Below are 15,714 nucleotides of genomic sequence, written 5' to 3' on the forward strand. Positions count from 1 at the left end.
AGGCACCCCAACCATTTTCCCAGCGGCCAATCAGATCAGCCCCTCTCTCACGCTTTTTCTCTCCTTTACTCCGGTCATTCATTACCTCAGGCTCACTCTCTTGAATCATTCATCATTCTTCTCTCTTTCTCTTGTTCTCTTTCTCTTTCTTTTATACTCTCCACTCCCTCCGTATTCATGTCTCCCTAGTCTCTTTCTCTCCTTCCTTTTGATTCATTTTATGATATCCGATCCTTCCTCACTTCCACTTTTCAGTAGTACGGTTCCTTGCAGCTTGGTATGTATTACATTGATTGATACCCCATGCACTACAACCCGAGTCCTCCCAAAACAACTCCTGCCCTAATTCTACCCAAATGTCAGAACCACCCAACTAACCCTAGTTTCCTTAATCTCTAGGATATGCCCGTCTAGTATTTTCTCTCTTTTTTTTCTTGACTATTCTCTGTCATCATGGCATGCTCCGCTCAATCCATGACCGTTGAATCTTATCCCGAGGAGGCCGCCGCCTCCACGGCAACGCCTTCCGAGGAGACCGCCATGCTCCGAGACCGGCGGCGAAGACACTCCTTCCACACGGCACGGAAACTCTCGTGCGACTACGATGCGGATGCTATCTATTTAAAGGTCAGCATATTCTCCATCTTTCCGACAAGACCTCGGGGAAGCCATGGAATCCGGTTTCACTAACCCCCCTAACAGGTCGAGCTGTTTTTGACCGAGTTGGAGCGACGGATGCAATGGATCGAACAGTCTCGCAAGGCCCACATGATGCAGATCGACGCCAGTCTTCGCAGCGGCTATGAGATCCTCGAAGCCGTGCGGGATTCCTGCTCCTTCGCCTCCGGGGAGTTGATGGGCAGTGGAAAGAAACGGGCCAAGATCCTGGTGGAGACGCTGGAAGAACAGTACAACGACGCCCTCGCGACCAAGGAGACCCTCGAGCAAAAGGCACAGGCCGGCGTGCGATGGATGGAGTCGTGCCTGTCCGAGATGGAGGCCCGCGCCCATGCGGTGTGCGACCGCGGCGTCTACGGGGCGCTGGATGACGGGTGGAAGGCGGTCGATTCGAAACTGGTCCATGCCCGCGAGGTGATGGACGAGGGCATGGAACGAGCCCGCCGAGCCAAGGACGCCCTGCGGGAAAGCGTCGACCGCGCCATCATCCTCGCCCAGGAACGCCGACTCATCGCCTACGCCGATCTGCCCCATCCGTGGCGCATCAACCCGCACATCCTGCGGGGCTACCGCTTCCACACCTCCAAGGTCGACTGCGTCACCTCCGTCTTCTCCTTCTCCAACGAACTGGTCAACATCTGGTCGCATCTGGTCGGCCTGTTCATCGTCCTCTCGATCGCCTTTTACTTCTACCCGCTGAACCCCAACTTCGTCCTGAGCTCCAAGACGGACATCCTGGTGGCGGCGGTGTTCTTCTTCGCTGCGTGCAAGTGCCTGGTCTGCAGCACCCTCTGGCACACCATGAACAGCATCGCCAACCAAAACGTGATGGAACGCTTCGCCTGCGTCGACTACACAGGAATCTCGATGCTGGTGGCGGCGTCCATCGTCACGATCGAGTACACGGCCTTCTACTGCGAACCCGTGTCGCGCTGGGTCTACATCCTGCTCACCATGTCGCTGGGCGTGGGCGGGGTGATCCTGCCGTGGCACCCGACCTTCAACCGCGCCGACTTCGCCTGGGTGCGGGTGGCCTTTTACGCGTCCCTGGCGCTGACCGGGTTTGCTCCGCTGGCGCAGCTGACCTACGCGCGCGGGCTGGAGTGGTGCCTGTATTTCTACGCGCCCGTGATCAAGAGTGTCCTGGTCTACTTCACGGGGGCGCTCATTTACGCGTCCCAGGTGCCGGAGCGGTGGCGCCCGGGGCTGTTCGACTACGTGGGTGGCAGTCACAACATCTGGCACCTGGCGGTGCTGGGCGGGATCCTGTTCCACTACACTGCGATGCAAGACCTGTTCGCGGGGGCCTTCCAGCGGGCCCAAGGGGAGTGTCCGAACCTGGCGAAATAAACTGGGACCGGACGGGACAAAACCCCGATGGTACGACGATTACGAATTCAAACCGGATCTCCGGTTGTCCCGAGCATATATCAAGTTCTCGCGGAGAGAGACGGAGTTCTCCTGGGCCGCATAGCATGGATGGAGTCATTATCTGGCGCGATTCCCAAGGGAATCATCTGATTTCTTGTAGATACTTTTCGGGGGATAGAATAGACGGTGACCTTGGGCCCTTGCCGGGGTGGAGGGGCCGTTGGAGATGAACATATATCATCATTAGCGTTAATTGCACATAAAAGCGATGTTTTGAGAATAATATCAGTATTCCGGGGGATGTACTCGGAGGAGGAGAGCGAAAGAATATGGGGTGCCTGAAAAATAAGCGGGGAAACACGAACGGTTGACGTGGCCTGCCTCAGGCAGTGCCTCCTGTCTAGATTTAAAGCACTTTGGATTCCTTCGAGGCTGTGCTTTTCTTTCTTGTCACTCCTCATTCTCCTTCCCCTCCATTCTTTTCTCCAGTTCAGCTCTGGCAACATGCTCTGACCCTGATTCGTCTGGCGCAGGAGGCTCTGCATGCACGCAGTCTATCAACGACCCTCAACCAACCATCTCCGTCCTGTCATTGATCACCGGAGATAAGCCTGGAGACTCAGCTGTCTTTGTGGGCCATAGCATATAAAGGAACACCTCCACCAACACTCCACATCTACAGTCCTTAAATCCCAATCATCAAATATGACCGTCCTCTCCCTCCTCTGTGGGTGCTTCCGCCGCCCCACTGATCATCCTCCCCAGGATCATCCCCACGAACACCGGCATCCTCGCGATTCAGATCCAGATCCAACGCAACACGGACCGGCCGTGGGCTCCGACCCTCCGACCATTCCCGAGTCCGGCGATGCAGGCTACGCCGCAATCACGCCCCTACCAGCCTACACGCCCCATCCAGTCGAGGTGCGCGAAAAGACCCTCGAGGCCCACCTGCGCGATCCGCCCCTATCGTCGGAATCCTTCCCCCACCACACCGCCGACCCGGACGCCAAGTCCAGCTTTCACCATCACCACTACTACTACACCCCGCACTTCCCCAGTAAAAATAACGAGGACCTCACGTCCGACGTGTCCTCCGCTGTCTCCTTCACAAGCAGCTACGGCAACACGTCCACCGCTACCCGCGAGACCCCTCCCCCGCCGTACTCCCCGCGGGGCGTGTCGCCGTCGCCCTCGTGGCGTCTGTACCGCCAGCAGTGGGCTAACACAGCTGCCAATTCTTTACCGTCGTCTTCGTCCACGGCCTCGTCGAGACGCCATTCAAGGTCTATGTCCGTCTCGTCCGCGACGAGTCTGCCTTATCCGGGTGTACCTCCGCCGGCGCCGGTGCCGCCGCTACCCCCGTTACCTATGGCGCAGGTGACGCCGCCGAGGCCGGTCCTTAGGCGGGGCTTAGGGGTGGGACGGCGGAGTGTGGAGGAGATGGCGAGGAGATATTCGTGGGAGAGTCGTTGACCTCCTTCCTTTCTTTTCTTTCCTTTTTCTTGGACGTTTTGGCTTACTATCTGCACTAATATACTTAATACATGGGAGGGGTGTGGGTGTTTGTTTGATCGCTTGATGCGTGGAATGAATGTTACGATGTGGATGAGGATGGATATGGATAGCTACATGCATGTGGTTTGGCGTTTGGGCTGATTTACTACAACTATATTAATCATGTCTTGAGGATTACATATACGAATACATAGACATACAGATTGGGTTATGAATTCTTAATTATATACCAAATAGAGCAAAGAAGAAGTCCGTAAAATCGTCAAGACATGGAAGACGTAAAGAATAGATATACAAAAAGAAAAAAAAAAAAAGAAATCTACTCACCAGTCTCCCCATCACCATCCTCACCCACCTCCAACACATCACCATCACCATCATCAACACCATCCCACTCCAACACATACCCACAAGCCCGCGCCGGAACCCCCAACAACCGCCTAACCCTCCCATCCCTCGACCCCTCCAAAAACATACAAACAGCCCCCAACTCAGACCTCAACCTCCCCCCCAACCACCACACGTCCCCGGCAGCACCCATCATAAGCGCCATCCACCACGCCAAAATCACAAGCGCAGGGACCTCCCTCCTCCCCAAACACTCATAAAAATCCGGCATCAGCCTGCCCATGAAATTACAATAGTGGTGGAAGGAGCGCGGGGAGCGCTCTAGTTCCAGCAACGGGGTGAGCATGCGCAGCGGCCAGACGTAGGGGTTGTTTGATTCTGTGTCGTCTTCAGAGACGATGTTGCAGAGCGCTGCGAGGTCAGGGTGTAGATCTATTGGGCCTGGGCGGTGGTCTTCGAAGAAGGCGTTGTCTGAGCGGGTGGACATGAATGTGGTGAACCAGATGCTTTGGGGGAGGTAGCTGCTAGTCAGGGAGAGGAGGTGGCGAAGGCCGGATTGCATTGTTAGCCAGGATAGGGCGTGGGGGTTTGAGTCTATTGTGTAGATGAAGGAGGTTTTCCTTGGGTCGTTGGAGGAGGATGAAGGGTCGAGCATGAAGGTGTGGGAGGTGAGGAGGAGGCACGTGGAGAAGAGCGCGTCCATGTTCTTTGGGGATGCGCCGTGGGAGAGTTCGCGCGCGTATTGGCTTATGCTGCGCTGCCAGTGGTGGGATTCGAGCATGGTGTAGGTTGTTCGGGTTGGGGATGAGGCGGGCGTTAGGTGGAGGAGGTGGGAGAGGGAGGTTGCGAGGACGGCGTGCATTACTGTGGGGGAGGACAATGCGAGGTGGGTCATGCGGGTGCGCATTAGGTTGAAGGAGTTTTTGTCGCTGATTGTGGAGGCCGTTGCGGAGTGGAAGTGCTGGAGGGCGTGCAGGTGGTGGTGTCTGTGTGCTTGGGGTAGTTGGAGGAGGGAGTCGAGGTTGCTTGCTATGTCCGTGAGGGACAGCGTGTAGGCTGTCCGGTCTGGATGGACTAGATTTGAGACTGCATCGAGCTCGTTCCCCCTGGAGATCGGAGCGTAGGTGCAGTCGACGCCGTGCTTCTGGCACCGGAGACAGTGCGGTTTGGTCTCGTCGCACTGATTTATCTGTTAGGGTTGGCTACTGACTATTCCATGGGTTGGTGTATACCTTGACCCGGCGGAGTTTACACTTTTGACATCCTCCCCGCGACTTGCGATGGGCCCGACGAGAGTGGTATGCTGCTTGGGACGCATCGCCAGCGTTTTGGGGTCTCAACTGTACCCGGAAGATGCTCTTCTGGCCTTTCATCCTGGGGGAGAGGTCTGCCGACATGCTGCAATTCACTCTAATGAGTCTGGCGCAGTGGTAGATGGTACACTATCATGACCATCCAGATATGTTCAAGTGTCGAGAAGTAGCATCGTTAAGACCCACCCAGAAGAACAGCTGGCTAACCCGATCGGGGAACTCGTATTCGCCCTCCCAGTGGATTGACTAAGAATAACTCAATACGAGATAAAGGATGAGCACTCAATGATATGCATTACTTCATACACCGTAAGAATACCTAACCTCTATCCGATCTGCGCATTGGAGAAGTCCATTTCTGGACCAATCAGTATAAAAAACCCTCATGGCGAACCCTCATGAGAAAAACATACCTGGATGCTCCGCCTGGAACTGCTTCAGAATATCCCTCTTCCGCTGCTCCTCACTCGACAACCCACCCGTCTCCTTCTGCCGCTGATCATACATCATCTTCTCGACCATCGCGCGCGTCTCCCCGTCCAGATCGCTCAGCGACGAATTCTCCGGCGTGATCTTCGTGACGTCAATCTTGGGCGCGCCCGTCACCACATGCGGCCACCATTCCATCTTATTGACCTTGTCCAGATGCACCGATACTTCTTTGCCGGGGGGATGAGACGTCGTTTCCAGCGTCCACGAGGATTCGTCCACAATGATCGGGTGGGGGAGGTCGCCCTGTACTCTGATTAGCTTCTCTTTCACCTCCATTAGTTTAGTTGTTGTAGATAGGAGATACCTCAATAAACGCCTCCTGCCCCTTAATCGCAACCTTCAGCTTCGTCTTGGTGAGAACCACGTCCAGATCACGACCCTTGATCGTCCCCGCGACGGGGATCGTCACGTCCACGTCGCGGATGCTCTGCGTCCATTTGTAGGGCAGCTGGGCCTGCTCGGCGGCTTCTCTGGCCTTGCGCTCTTTCTCCTCGTGCTCGCGCTCGGCGGTCTCAGCTGGGGTGGGGATCTGCTCGGAAGACATGTTGGGACTGAATTGTTCAATCGGTAGACATACAGAAGTGGGATGATGGGATGTCCAGAAAATAAAAAAGGTGGGGGAAGCTCGGGCGGATAAATAGTGGGGCCTGGATTTCTTCTTTGGGAAAAACATTCTATCATTATACTTCTTTCTACTCTTATCTACTTGAAAAGAGATTATGTCTATGTAACTTGAGTCGACTTCCACCCCCCAATCATCCCATTTTCCCAAATCTTCTCCCTATTCCCACGTACGGCGATATCAACCGCCGCCCGCGCGAGCACATCCACGCGCACTGACGGTGCTAGTCCGCGCACGAGATCCACGACGCTGGTAGTCTTGTTCAACACTAACCCCGGTCGCATAATGTATGATTCGAAGGTATCACCGTGGAGTGTGGCGTGTGCCAGGAGGGCATTTTCTCCCGCGCCCTAGAAATAATCGTTATCAATGCGCTCTCGTCGGTATCCGTTCAGTCTGCCCAGAAAGAGGGGGAGAAACAAACCCGCACTCGCCGATACGGCCCCGAAAACCACAACGACTTAGACTGATCCCTCTCCGCCAGGGACCCGCTCAAATACACAAACCGGAAGCGACTCCCCCTCCCGGAGCAGGTCCTGGTAAAGGCTTGCGCAGCCTGCTCCGTGAAATCCACCGTGACTCTCCGCGTCGTCTGTGCGTCGGACGCTCGCGACGGCACTACGCCTAGTGTCCAGATGCAGGCGTGAGCGCCGCGCAGGGCGGCTATCAACTGGGGGCTCGAGTAGGAGAGGAAGTCATCGTCTTGCATGCGGTAGATTTGCACTTTGGGGTCTGTGGTAGGGAGGTCTCGTCGGGTGAGGATCACGATGGAGGTTATGGATGGGTGGGAGAGGCATTGGGCGAGGACTTCTTTGCCGACGAAGCCGGTTGTCCCTGTTAGGATTATTTTCATTGTATGTCTGTATGTAGTGTTGTGGGGTGGTGGAGTAGATTTGGGAGTGGGGAGGAGTAGATAATCTATCTGGAATTATGGGGAAATATCGTAGATATACTCCCTAGGTATCAGTTCAGAGGATTGCACAGCCATCTTGACTCAGCCTTGCTGCTTGCGCCGATCCGATCTGCGGGTTGAGGTTATCGCGGCCAGCGCATGTAAGGGAGGTCATGTTCTATCTATAACCCGTAAATGACGCGGAGGTATTGGGCACCAACGGGATTTGAACCCGTATAAGGCATGACTGTTTGACCACGTCATGTCAAGATCTGAATCGTCCTGGGAGAAATACTCTAGATACGAAGGGACTAGTAGGCTACACTGACATACTAGGTGGTTGGGGGCCAAATCTGGGTGCCTGGCATCCTTGATCTCACACCGATCTGGTGTAGTTGTTTCATGGTGAGGACTGACTGGGCTTTCTAGAAAGATTCTTCTAGGTACCCGTATTATTCTTGGAAAAAGAACCGGTGATGACATCTTAATCGCTCGTACGTTGTTAGTAGTAAACCCTATCTGCTCTATAGCCGCCTAGGGCTTCCCCGGTGCCAGTATAACGCTCTATAGCGAGAACTCGTTAAATATGGATCAAGCAACGTAGATACTCTCTGAGAGCCTATATTCATGTAGACTAGTATAGCAGGCTCTCCATCGAGGGAAAACTATGTTGAAGATGGCATCATTGTAAAATTAGAGGTTTATGCTGTATCTACACAGCTCCATCTATGTAAACGACCACTACATGTATACCATGACACCATATTGACTTTGTGCATTGCATGATTACCAACAATGATCTCCGAATGCCCTATGGTCAATGACTCGCTAAGTCGTGAGATTGATGTGGAAAAAAGAGAGGAAATAAATACTCCAGACAACCGTGGACCTTCCCCCCAAACTCCACAAATAGGAAAGTGCACTCGACATCGCTCGAAGAACAAACAAGACTGGGTACTATTCTCAGCGTGATTTTCCCTCCCATGCGAAAACTCTGTTCCAACGCCTTTCCCCCTGTCCCATTCATCCGAATAACAAAAAAGAAAGAAAGTGAAAAAGAAGAAAAAGAGTATGTTCAGCGCCATTCATAAACCGCAGCTGCCCGCCTATGGACCGCAGGTGGAGTCTGGCCCCTGGTGAGGATCTTGCACTTCGGGCGTGGACTCATCCTCCACCGTGTCGAAGAACTGGCTGGCGTATTCGGCGACTTCGTTCGCGAACTTGTTGCCCAGGATTCCCTCCAGCGCCCACATGTCTTTCATCCACTTCTGCTCCTGTCGCGCTTTCTCCTCTTCTAACCGACGGCAGGTCCCGTCACGCTCGCGGAGCTTGAGGCAGTTGGGGCAGAGGTAGTTCACCTCGCAGTAGGAGCAGCTGCATGGTGGGTGCGCCGTGACGCAGTCCTGGCACACGTACACCGAGCAACTCGTGCATTCCCGCATCTCGCTGCCGCATCGCTGCCGGTGATCGCCCACTGCCCGGTATTGCGGACAGAAGAAGGACTGGCAGCCCTGCCATTTGGGTGGCTCCGTCGGTGACTCACAGTACACGGACGATGGCGACGATGAGCGGGATCGGTTCGAGTTGGACACCGAGAAGCTCCGGGACCGCCCGTGCAGTGCCGCGCCAGCTGCGTGCGGGGCTGACGTGCTCTCGCCGACGATCCCATCCGCCTGGTTGTCTTCGGTGAAGCTGCTGGTCGTTGAGTCGATCGCTCGCTGCGTGCGATAGGGTAGCTCGAACTCCGGCACGGTATGGGTATATGGGACGTGGGGCGACGGATACGAGCTGGGAGCGGTCGGCTCGCTGCTGGACGCCGACCGATTTTGAATGGTCAGCTTCTCCAGCGTAAGATCGCGATAGCCACAGATCCGTAACCGAAGGCCGCGAAGGTCGTGTTCAATACACAGGGGCTTCGAACAGCTCTTGCAGTGCACCTTCCACTGCGGTGTGTCGTAGCAGTCTTGGCACAGATTGCGCGGACAGGCCGTCGGCTGACGATCTGGCGGTCCCAACAGCCACTTCATCATAGCGATGTGACCTGTCTCCAGTGTGTAATCGGGCTTCCGTGGGTCCCCATACGCGTACTTGGGGAAGGTTTTGCTCCACTCCTGCGCTGAATACTCCAGATCCTCCCACCCTTGTCCACGGGGCAGGGGCGCAGCTCGCACCTGGTCGACATCCCGATTCGGCGTCCCAATGCTGATCCCGCCACCACCCGAGAAGATGGGCTCCGTGCAGCACCAGTGGAACTTCAGCGACGGATAAGGTAACGAGGCGTTTGGATTCCCGTGGTCCGAGTTGACGTGAGGGTCGTGCATGAGACACGGTGACACCGACGCATTGGGCGCCCACCACAAAGAGGCTGCCTTATCGCGAGAGGATGACGAGTGGCTACCGTGGTGGACGTAGGGTCGTTCATAGGCACAGCTGGCACAGAGGGTCTTTCGACACCCAACGCAGTGCATCAGGATGCTGCATTGCTCACACCTTTCGGGGATCGCGTCGCCGCAGTGGTCGCACCGGACGTTCTCCACAAAGCGTCGGTGACTCCAACGCAGATGTGCCGGCTTCATCCTGCCCTCCCCAAGGTCTCCCCCTTCGCCCGTCCCCAGGGCTTCCCCGAAACAGCCGGTCTCTTGGTGTTCCCACAGCTTTCCATTCTTCCGAAGCGACTGGGAGCCGGTGTCCACCGGGCCAATCCAGTTCTTCGACCGCCAGAGCCGGTCAAACACCACCCACACCTCTGGCGACCCCTGCGGCACCCGCATGGAGACATAGCCTCTTCTCCGGAAACACCGTGCCGCCGGGGTGGAGCACCACGCCGTGTCGGTCCAAATTCCCAGCTTCCGGCACAGGTTCACCAGTTCGTGGGTCGGTTCCGAGTCTGAATCCTTTCGGGCCAGGGAGGAGGACAGGTACGGTCGTCTGCGGTGGTGGCGGCATCGGTATGTGAACAAGCTCTTGAGCGCCAGGTGTTTGATCGAGGGCGAGCTGCCAATGCTCTTCCCCATATCCACATCGTACTGCAGTCCGAACATCGTGAGGTAGGGAATGATATGGTACTTGAGCGAGACATTCTTGCATCCGCGGACGGACAGGTGCTCCAGAGTCTCCCGCCGTGCGTAGAGGACGGTGGAGAAGAGAATCTGACCCGACACGGCCGTGTTATCCAGCTCCAGGCTCCGCAGACAGGGACTGAAGGGGATCACCACGTTCATCAACAGCTGATCGAGCGCATACGGGCGAGACTGACGGGGGGTCGCCAGATCGGATGATTCAGTGACGGCCAGCCGGAGGGGCGACGGAGTGCCCGACGGGTAGAAGAGGCGGAAGGAGAGATATTTCCATGCTGTGGGGTAGGATCGCAAGAAGGTCCGCAGATAGCGAGAGGTATGGTATAGCTTGACAATGGTATCGGTCGGGATCTGAAGGAGAAGGGATTCCAGGATCGGGGCATTAGTAGTCAGGACTCGTTCAAACATGGAGAGAACCCGTTGCGCAGGCATCGACTGTTCCCGCGCCGACTCCACGAGCCCTTGTGAGGCAGGGCCGGTGTCATCCTCCTTCATGTCCAGAGAGCCCGGATCCCGGCTATCCACCGCGGTCACATCACGAATGGACGTCATGATGTTGTCCGAAGTTGTTTCTCTTTTGGTTTGGTCTTTTCTTTTATCTTTCTTTTTTCGATTTTCAATTTATTCTTTCCACTCTGTCTTGCACTTCCAAAGATCAGAGGGACGCGAGATCGCGAGCACAGCGGAGGATGCGGAAGATGCCGCACATGATAAGGAGGGAAACGGAAGCGCCAGAAGGACGAGATACACCCAGGAGTCAAGACAACCGCATGAATTCCACCAAGGATAAAAGGGGAGAATGAGAAAGGAGTGTAAGGGAAGAAAAGAAGGGAAGGGGGATTCTTGGGAGAAGCAGAGAGGAGAAATGGTGCTCCGATGTGGCTTTGACAACTCACAATTGGGATCAAATCCAACGTCCGGGATCTGCCTGAGGTTGCATCATGTGATAGGTCGCCTCCACTGCTATCTCTACCTAAGGTATCCATTCACTTCCTTCTTTCAGTCATTTCATTCAGTATTCACTCCAGTCATAGTCATTCACTGCTGTCATTCATTGCTATGATTCATATCATTTCTCTCCTTCATCTGCTGCATTGTTTCCCTTTGGCTCCCCTAGGTAGGACGGAGCTTGACCCATGAATCATCACAGGGGGTTATTATTGGCCTGTTAGCGCCCTGGGAATGGGGTCCGTCCAAGGCGACGACTATCACCACTCCTATTAACTCTTCAGGAATCAATAGAACTCTAATTATTCTGACTTTATTGGCACATGGTGGAAACCAGGGGGGAGATGGAAAATCAATTCAAACGCTGATGCGATCATAGTCTATCGAGTCTAACGAGGTTAAATTCCTTGCCGGGAACTCTAGTGCCGATCGTTTGCCTCTCCTACCGTATATCCCCTTGCGATGCCCTTGCGCCCTTCCACCACCAGCGTACTATCCCGCTCGGACTCGCCCTCCTCCTCATATTGGATATCGAAGTCACTGCCCAACCCCTTCCAGGTTCGTTGCGACCTTAGAAATTCAGCCCCCGGGGAGACGGTCCCGCCGATCATCGCCAAATCGCCCTTGGCCCGTCTGGCGAGAGCCCGCGCGGCGGAGGGCCCGCTGCCCGCCGGTGCCCCCTCGTCGGCTTGTCCAGAAACGCGGGGTGCAGGGTTCCGCATCGGGCGCGAGTGTGAGACATATCGACCGGTGCGCAGATCGAACTCGGGCGGGGCGGATTCCTCTTCCGACATGTCGTCTTCGTTGTCGTCTTGCGCGCCGTCGTCCTGGTTGGTGTTTTTGTCGGGTCGGCCTTCTTCCTGGTTTGGAGACGGTTGGTCCAGGACGCTCTGGAAGTCACTCTGCCAGGCCCCCGTCCAGACCCGCTCCTCATCCCCCTTGAGGGTGAGCTCCAGCTCGAATGGGGTGATCACCGGCTTCCAGAAGTCTTTGCTGTCCACCAATGAGCTCTCCCAGCAGCCGATGACCACCCAGCCGCCGATCTCGCTGAAGTTGGCCACCTTGGCGGCGTTCAGCTTGCCCACGACAAACACGTAGCTTTTCTTGCCGGCTTCGGCAATCCGTCGTTTGACGTGCTCCACGATGTGGAGGTAATTCTTGACGCTGAGCGTGTTGATCAGGATCCCGAAGATCGGCTCCGTGCTGAGTCGCGTTAGGATCGCGTACCGACGCCGCAGGGCGAGCCCCGTCGACGCTGGCAGCGGCTTGACCGTCTCGCTCGCCGGGCGATCCGTAGGGTAGATATGGATCGACGCGAGGCGCGACGCGAGGGTCAGCAGCAGGGCGGTCGGCGGGTCCGAGAGATGGAACAGCTGCCACTCCGTCAGGGTGTCCGGTGCGCCCTTCACCGAGTCCGGCACCGTCCGGTTGGGAATCGCGGATGACGGGTCGTGGACCAGCTCCGTCGCGTACAGATTGGTGTAGCCTTCGCTTGTCAGGCGCGCGTGCACGGTGGGGATGTGGTCGGTGTAGGTGACATCGGCCGCGAGGATGACCTTGGCGGTAGGGTCCGGGTAGGTTTCTTTGAAAGCCCGGACGACGGGCCCGAGAGGAAGGGGCTTGTGGGTGAAGACGTAGATCACTGGCAGTCGGGCCGTTGGCGACAAGCACGACCGGCCGTAGTGCACGACGGCGTCTGCTTCCACATGTTCCGCCGCGACTTCGTCCACGCAGCACGTTCCGTAGGATGTATCCCCCAAGATGTAGAGTTTCGGCGCATAGCTCTGGTCCTGCACGTCTAGCTGGGCCACCGACTGCGCAAGGCATGCACCGCCGCAATCGCTATCGACCTTGGTTGCCGCGTCGCTGCAACCCTGGGCATTTCCGTTATCATCGTTATCGGCGCGTCGGGCATCCAGACCCCGACTGAGCAGCTGGAACACCCGCGGCGCATCCGGCAGCATATCATCAGGGAACTGGAGCGCAATGCGCTTGTACCGGGCTTGGCGGATTTCCTTCAACGTGCGCTCGATATCGTAGGTAATCGAGAGCTCCTCGTCCGACAAAGTGCGGTGTCCATCCTGCGCGGCGACGGGCTCGGTGGCTTCCAGGATGCGATCATCCGGCGTTGAGAGGACAGGGGCGGCCTCCATTTCGTTTGTCATTTCGCATTCACTATTTAGAAGAATAGGCGAGAATTATTAGAGCGGTGGAGAGAATTCGGCTGTTAGAGAGCGTTTGTCGGTAGGTGGTGGTATTGAAGTGGTTGATTTGGAGAAAAAAAAATCGCGGAAATCGTCCCATTTATTTTTTCCCCCACTTCTATTCAATCTTCACCCCGCCATCCGCTTGGGAACCAATAACACTAGTGCCAATTACTTTGAGAGTATACACATTACCTGCACCATATGTTGATATTGTATCGTTGATTTGCATGCGAATTGAATAATGGTATTGAAATTCTACCGATCCCATCATCAATAATCCTAGTGGTCTTCCGAGTGTGGTATTATCTACAGATCCACCCCAGCCGGCTAATCCGTTACCTCTCTAAATATGTATCGATAGATGATCTTCCGGCATCAGTCTGCTACGGCGATATCGAGCTCTTTAAACTCAAGGCCCGAGTAAACGCAATGTCCAACTCCGGAGGATCTTATATTATTACGTCACGTTCCTTATCCTGATATATAGAGTGTCGAAAGAGGAACTTATCTCAGATATTGCCCTTTTTTGGCTAGCGTGCCCTACGAGTGATAAAGTTACCATATCCACCCCAACAACACCGATATCAGATGCTATTTTAGCTCAGTCTGATTTATGCCTCATGTCTGTTGAGCCTGACAGGGAGTGTCATGCTTCGCGCAGAAGCCTTTCCAACGGGACTCTGTGCTCTGGGTTCCACTGTCTGCCCTCCGTGTTGATAGTATGTCCTGGAATGGATTTTCATTGCACTGTTATTAGAATAAGGAGCCTAAGAATCTATCAAGGCTTTAGTAGATAGGCCAGTTGCGTTGGTGGATGTCTGGCCTAAGAGCTAAGCCAGATTGTTGTCTGCCACGTACCTCTCGACTATCGTTATCTTGATGGCTTTCCCGCTTGTTACCCTAAGCATCTTTACCCTAGAACCTATGAAGATAGCTGCTTTTAATCTATCAATTAATTATTTCGATTCTGTCGCGCTGGGCAATGGGCAGTCATAAGGGTCATGATACGATACGATAAATATTCCACCTCGGCAACGGGCTATCTTAGAGCTTTACTTACATCAACAGAATGATCTCGCTTCTTCATTACATGTGTTTATACTTCCAAAGCTGCATGCAACTGACTGACCTATCAATTAATCAAACCAACTTGCTAGAATCAAGACAGTCATGACCCTACACCGCCAGTTATCTGTACACCCCCGATCCTTCCAGCCTTAAATTCATCCACCATCTCCCCAAAGGTACACCACTCGACCCCCTCATGGGCATTCAAATAGTCAATCAATCTCTGATGCAAGAGCAGAACCTGTGGCTTCCCACTGACCTGCGGATGGATCGAGATCGGGAACACAAAGGTCTCATATTCGCTGTAGAGGAAGTCAAACTGATCTTTCCAGAGTCGTTCAATAACGTGAGGGTCGACATATCCGTGCGACGGCCCGTCTTCAAGCTGAAAGGGGGGCCAGTCATCCAGGTGCCAGTTCGCGGGGACTTCAACGATTTTGCTGGTAGTTAGCTGTCCCATAGGGACCATCCAGGAGGGAGCTTGCTTCGATAGATCTGTTGTTTTGATGTCCTCTGGGAATTGCGGGACATAGTATAGCTGGGAGTCGTGATGCATGTATGAATGGTCATACTCCTGTAGTCCAAGTTAGCTTCCTGCGCTGTCGGCACCATAAAGCTGGAATCCTACTAAGCCGGCCTCCTCCAGTAACTTGATGCTACGGGGAGAAGTCTTCCAGGAGGGCGCGGTCCATCCTCTCGGACGCTTTCCAGTAAACGTCGTGACCACTTCGATGGAGCGGGCGAGAACTTCTCGCTCTTGCTGTTCCGATAAAGCGTTGACATGTTCATGGGAGTAGCCATGTAAACCACTGCGGAAATTAGCAGTCGACAAGCCAACCAGGGGGGGGATCTATACATTTCATGGTTTGCGTCTCTGATCTTCTGAATCTGGTCTGGAAACGACTCTATTGAGTGCCCTGGAACGAACCAAGATGCCTTGATGTTGTTTCTATCTAGCAACTTGAGTAGACGATCGATGCCCACCGTTGCACCGAAGATGCCACGGGACATGTCTGTCAGATCGGGCGCAGAGCCATTCTCAGAGTTGATCCTATTGCCATTTAGTTGTGATAACAAAAACGAAAGAAAGAAATGTTGAAAATGCTGGACTATACCATCCACTAACTGCGTCGACGTCGATTCCGTAGCCTACAAGCACACGTTTTCCCATCTTGAATAG

General features: G+C 54.7%; 8 protein-coding genes across 8 annotated transcripts; 2 read left to right on the forward strand and 6 right to left on the reverse strand.

Annotated features, from left to right (window-relative positions):
- The first annotated feature begins 218 nt into the window (after positions 1–218).
- Positions 219–2,068, forward strand: BDW47DRAFT_16614 (hemolysin III family protein). The gene is made up of 3 exons (XM_024818356.1): positions 219–277; positions 400–627; positions 703–2,068. Exons 2-3 carry the CDS (start codon positions 454–456, stop codon positions 2,026–2,028), a joined length of 1,500 nt encoding a protein of 499 aa, XP_024673140.1. The 5' UTR covers positions 219–277; positions 400–453; the 3' UTR covers positions 2,029–2,068.
- A 358-nt stretch (positions 2,069–2,426) lies between these two features.
- Positions 2,427–3,692, forward strand: BDW47DRAFT_103733 (uncharacterized protein). Its single transcript, XM_024812147.1, has one exon. The coding sequence runs from the start codon at positions 2,755–2,757 to the stop codon at positions 3,523–3,525; it is 771 nt and encodes a 256-aa protein (XP_024673141.1). The 5' UTR covers positions 2,427–2,754; the 3' UTR covers positions 3,526–3,692.
- A 194-nt stretch (positions 3,693–3,886) lies between these two features.
- Positions 3,887–5,312, reverse strand: BDW47DRAFT_131015 (Zn(II)2Cys6 transcription factor domain-containing protein; the record flags this gene model as incomplete). Its single annotated transcript, XM_024817225.1, has 2 exons — positions 3,887–5,095; positions 5,148–5,312. The coding sequence occupies 2 exons, from the start codon at positions 5,310–5,312 to the stop codon at positions 3,887–3,889; spliced, it is 1,374 nt and encodes a 457-aa protein (XP_024673142.1).
- A 177-nt stretch (positions 5,313–5,489) lies between these two features.
- BDW47DRAFT_103735 (NudC domain-containing protein) lies at positions 5,490–6,289 on the reverse strand. Its single transcript, XM_024812148.1, has 3 exons — positions 6,025–6,289; positions 5,642–5,963; positions 5,490–5,586 (listed from the first exon to the last, which is right to left on the reverse strand). Exons 1-3 carry the CDS (start codon positions 6,262–6,264, stop codon positions 5,555–5,557), a joined length of 594 nt encoding a protein of 197 aa, XP_024673143.1. The 5' UTR covers positions 6,265–6,289; the 3' UTR covers positions 5,490–5,554.
- A 172-nt stretch (positions 6,290–6,461) lies between these two features.
- Positions 6,462–7,254, reverse strand: BDW47DRAFT_103736 (putative nucleoside-diphosphate-sugar epimerase). The gene has a single exon (XM_024812149.1). The coding sequence runs from the start codon at positions 7,193–7,195 to the stop codon at positions 6,734–6,736; it is 462 nt and encodes a 153-aa protein (XP_024673144.1). The 5' UTR covers positions 7,196–7,254; the 3' UTR covers positions 6,462–6,733.
- Positions 7,255–7,995: 741 nt separating this feature from the next.
- On the reverse strand, positions 7,996–11,183 carry BDW47DRAFT_103737 (uncharacterized protein). The gene has a single exon (XM_024812150.1). It carries the CDS (start codon positions 10,861–10,863, stop codon positions 8,341–8,343), a length of 2,523 nt encoding a protein of 840 aa, XP_024673145.1. The 5' UTR covers positions 10,864–11,183; the 3' UTR covers positions 7,996–8,340.
- A 207-nt stretch (positions 11,184–11,390) lies between these two features.
- Positions 11,391–13,503, reverse strand: BDW47DRAFT_103738 (2-(3-amino-3-carboxypropyl)histidine synthase subunit 1/2). The gene has a single exon (XM_024812151.1). It carries the CDS (start codon positions 13,422–13,424, stop codon positions 11,679–11,681), a length of 1,746 nt encoding a protein of 581 aa, XP_024673146.1. The 5' UTR covers positions 13,425–13,503; the 3' UTR covers positions 11,391–11,678.
- Positions 13,504–14,634: 1,131 nt separating this feature from the next.
- On the reverse strand, positions 14,635–15,705 carry BDW47DRAFT_116774 (polysaccharide deacetylase family protein; the record flags this gene model as incomplete). The annotated part of the gene is made up of 4 exons (XM_024814985.1): positions 14,635–15,108; positions 15,163–15,343; positions 15,391–15,585; positions 15,650–15,705. The coding sequence occupies 4 exons, from the start codon at positions 15,703–15,705 to the stop codon at positions 14,635–14,637; spliced, it is 906 nt and encodes a 301-aa protein (XP_024673147.1).
- Between the last annotated feature and the right edge of the window lie 9 nt (positions 15,706–15,714).

Source organism: Aspergillus candidus (assembly GCF_002847045.1).
Source record: "Aspergillus candidus strain CBS 102.13 unplaced genomic scaffold BDW47scaffold_15, whole genome shotgun sequence".
Classification (NCBI taxonomy): Eukaryota; Fungi; Ascomycota; class Eurotiomycetes; order Eurotiales; family Aspergillaceae; genus Aspergillus; species Aspergillus candidus.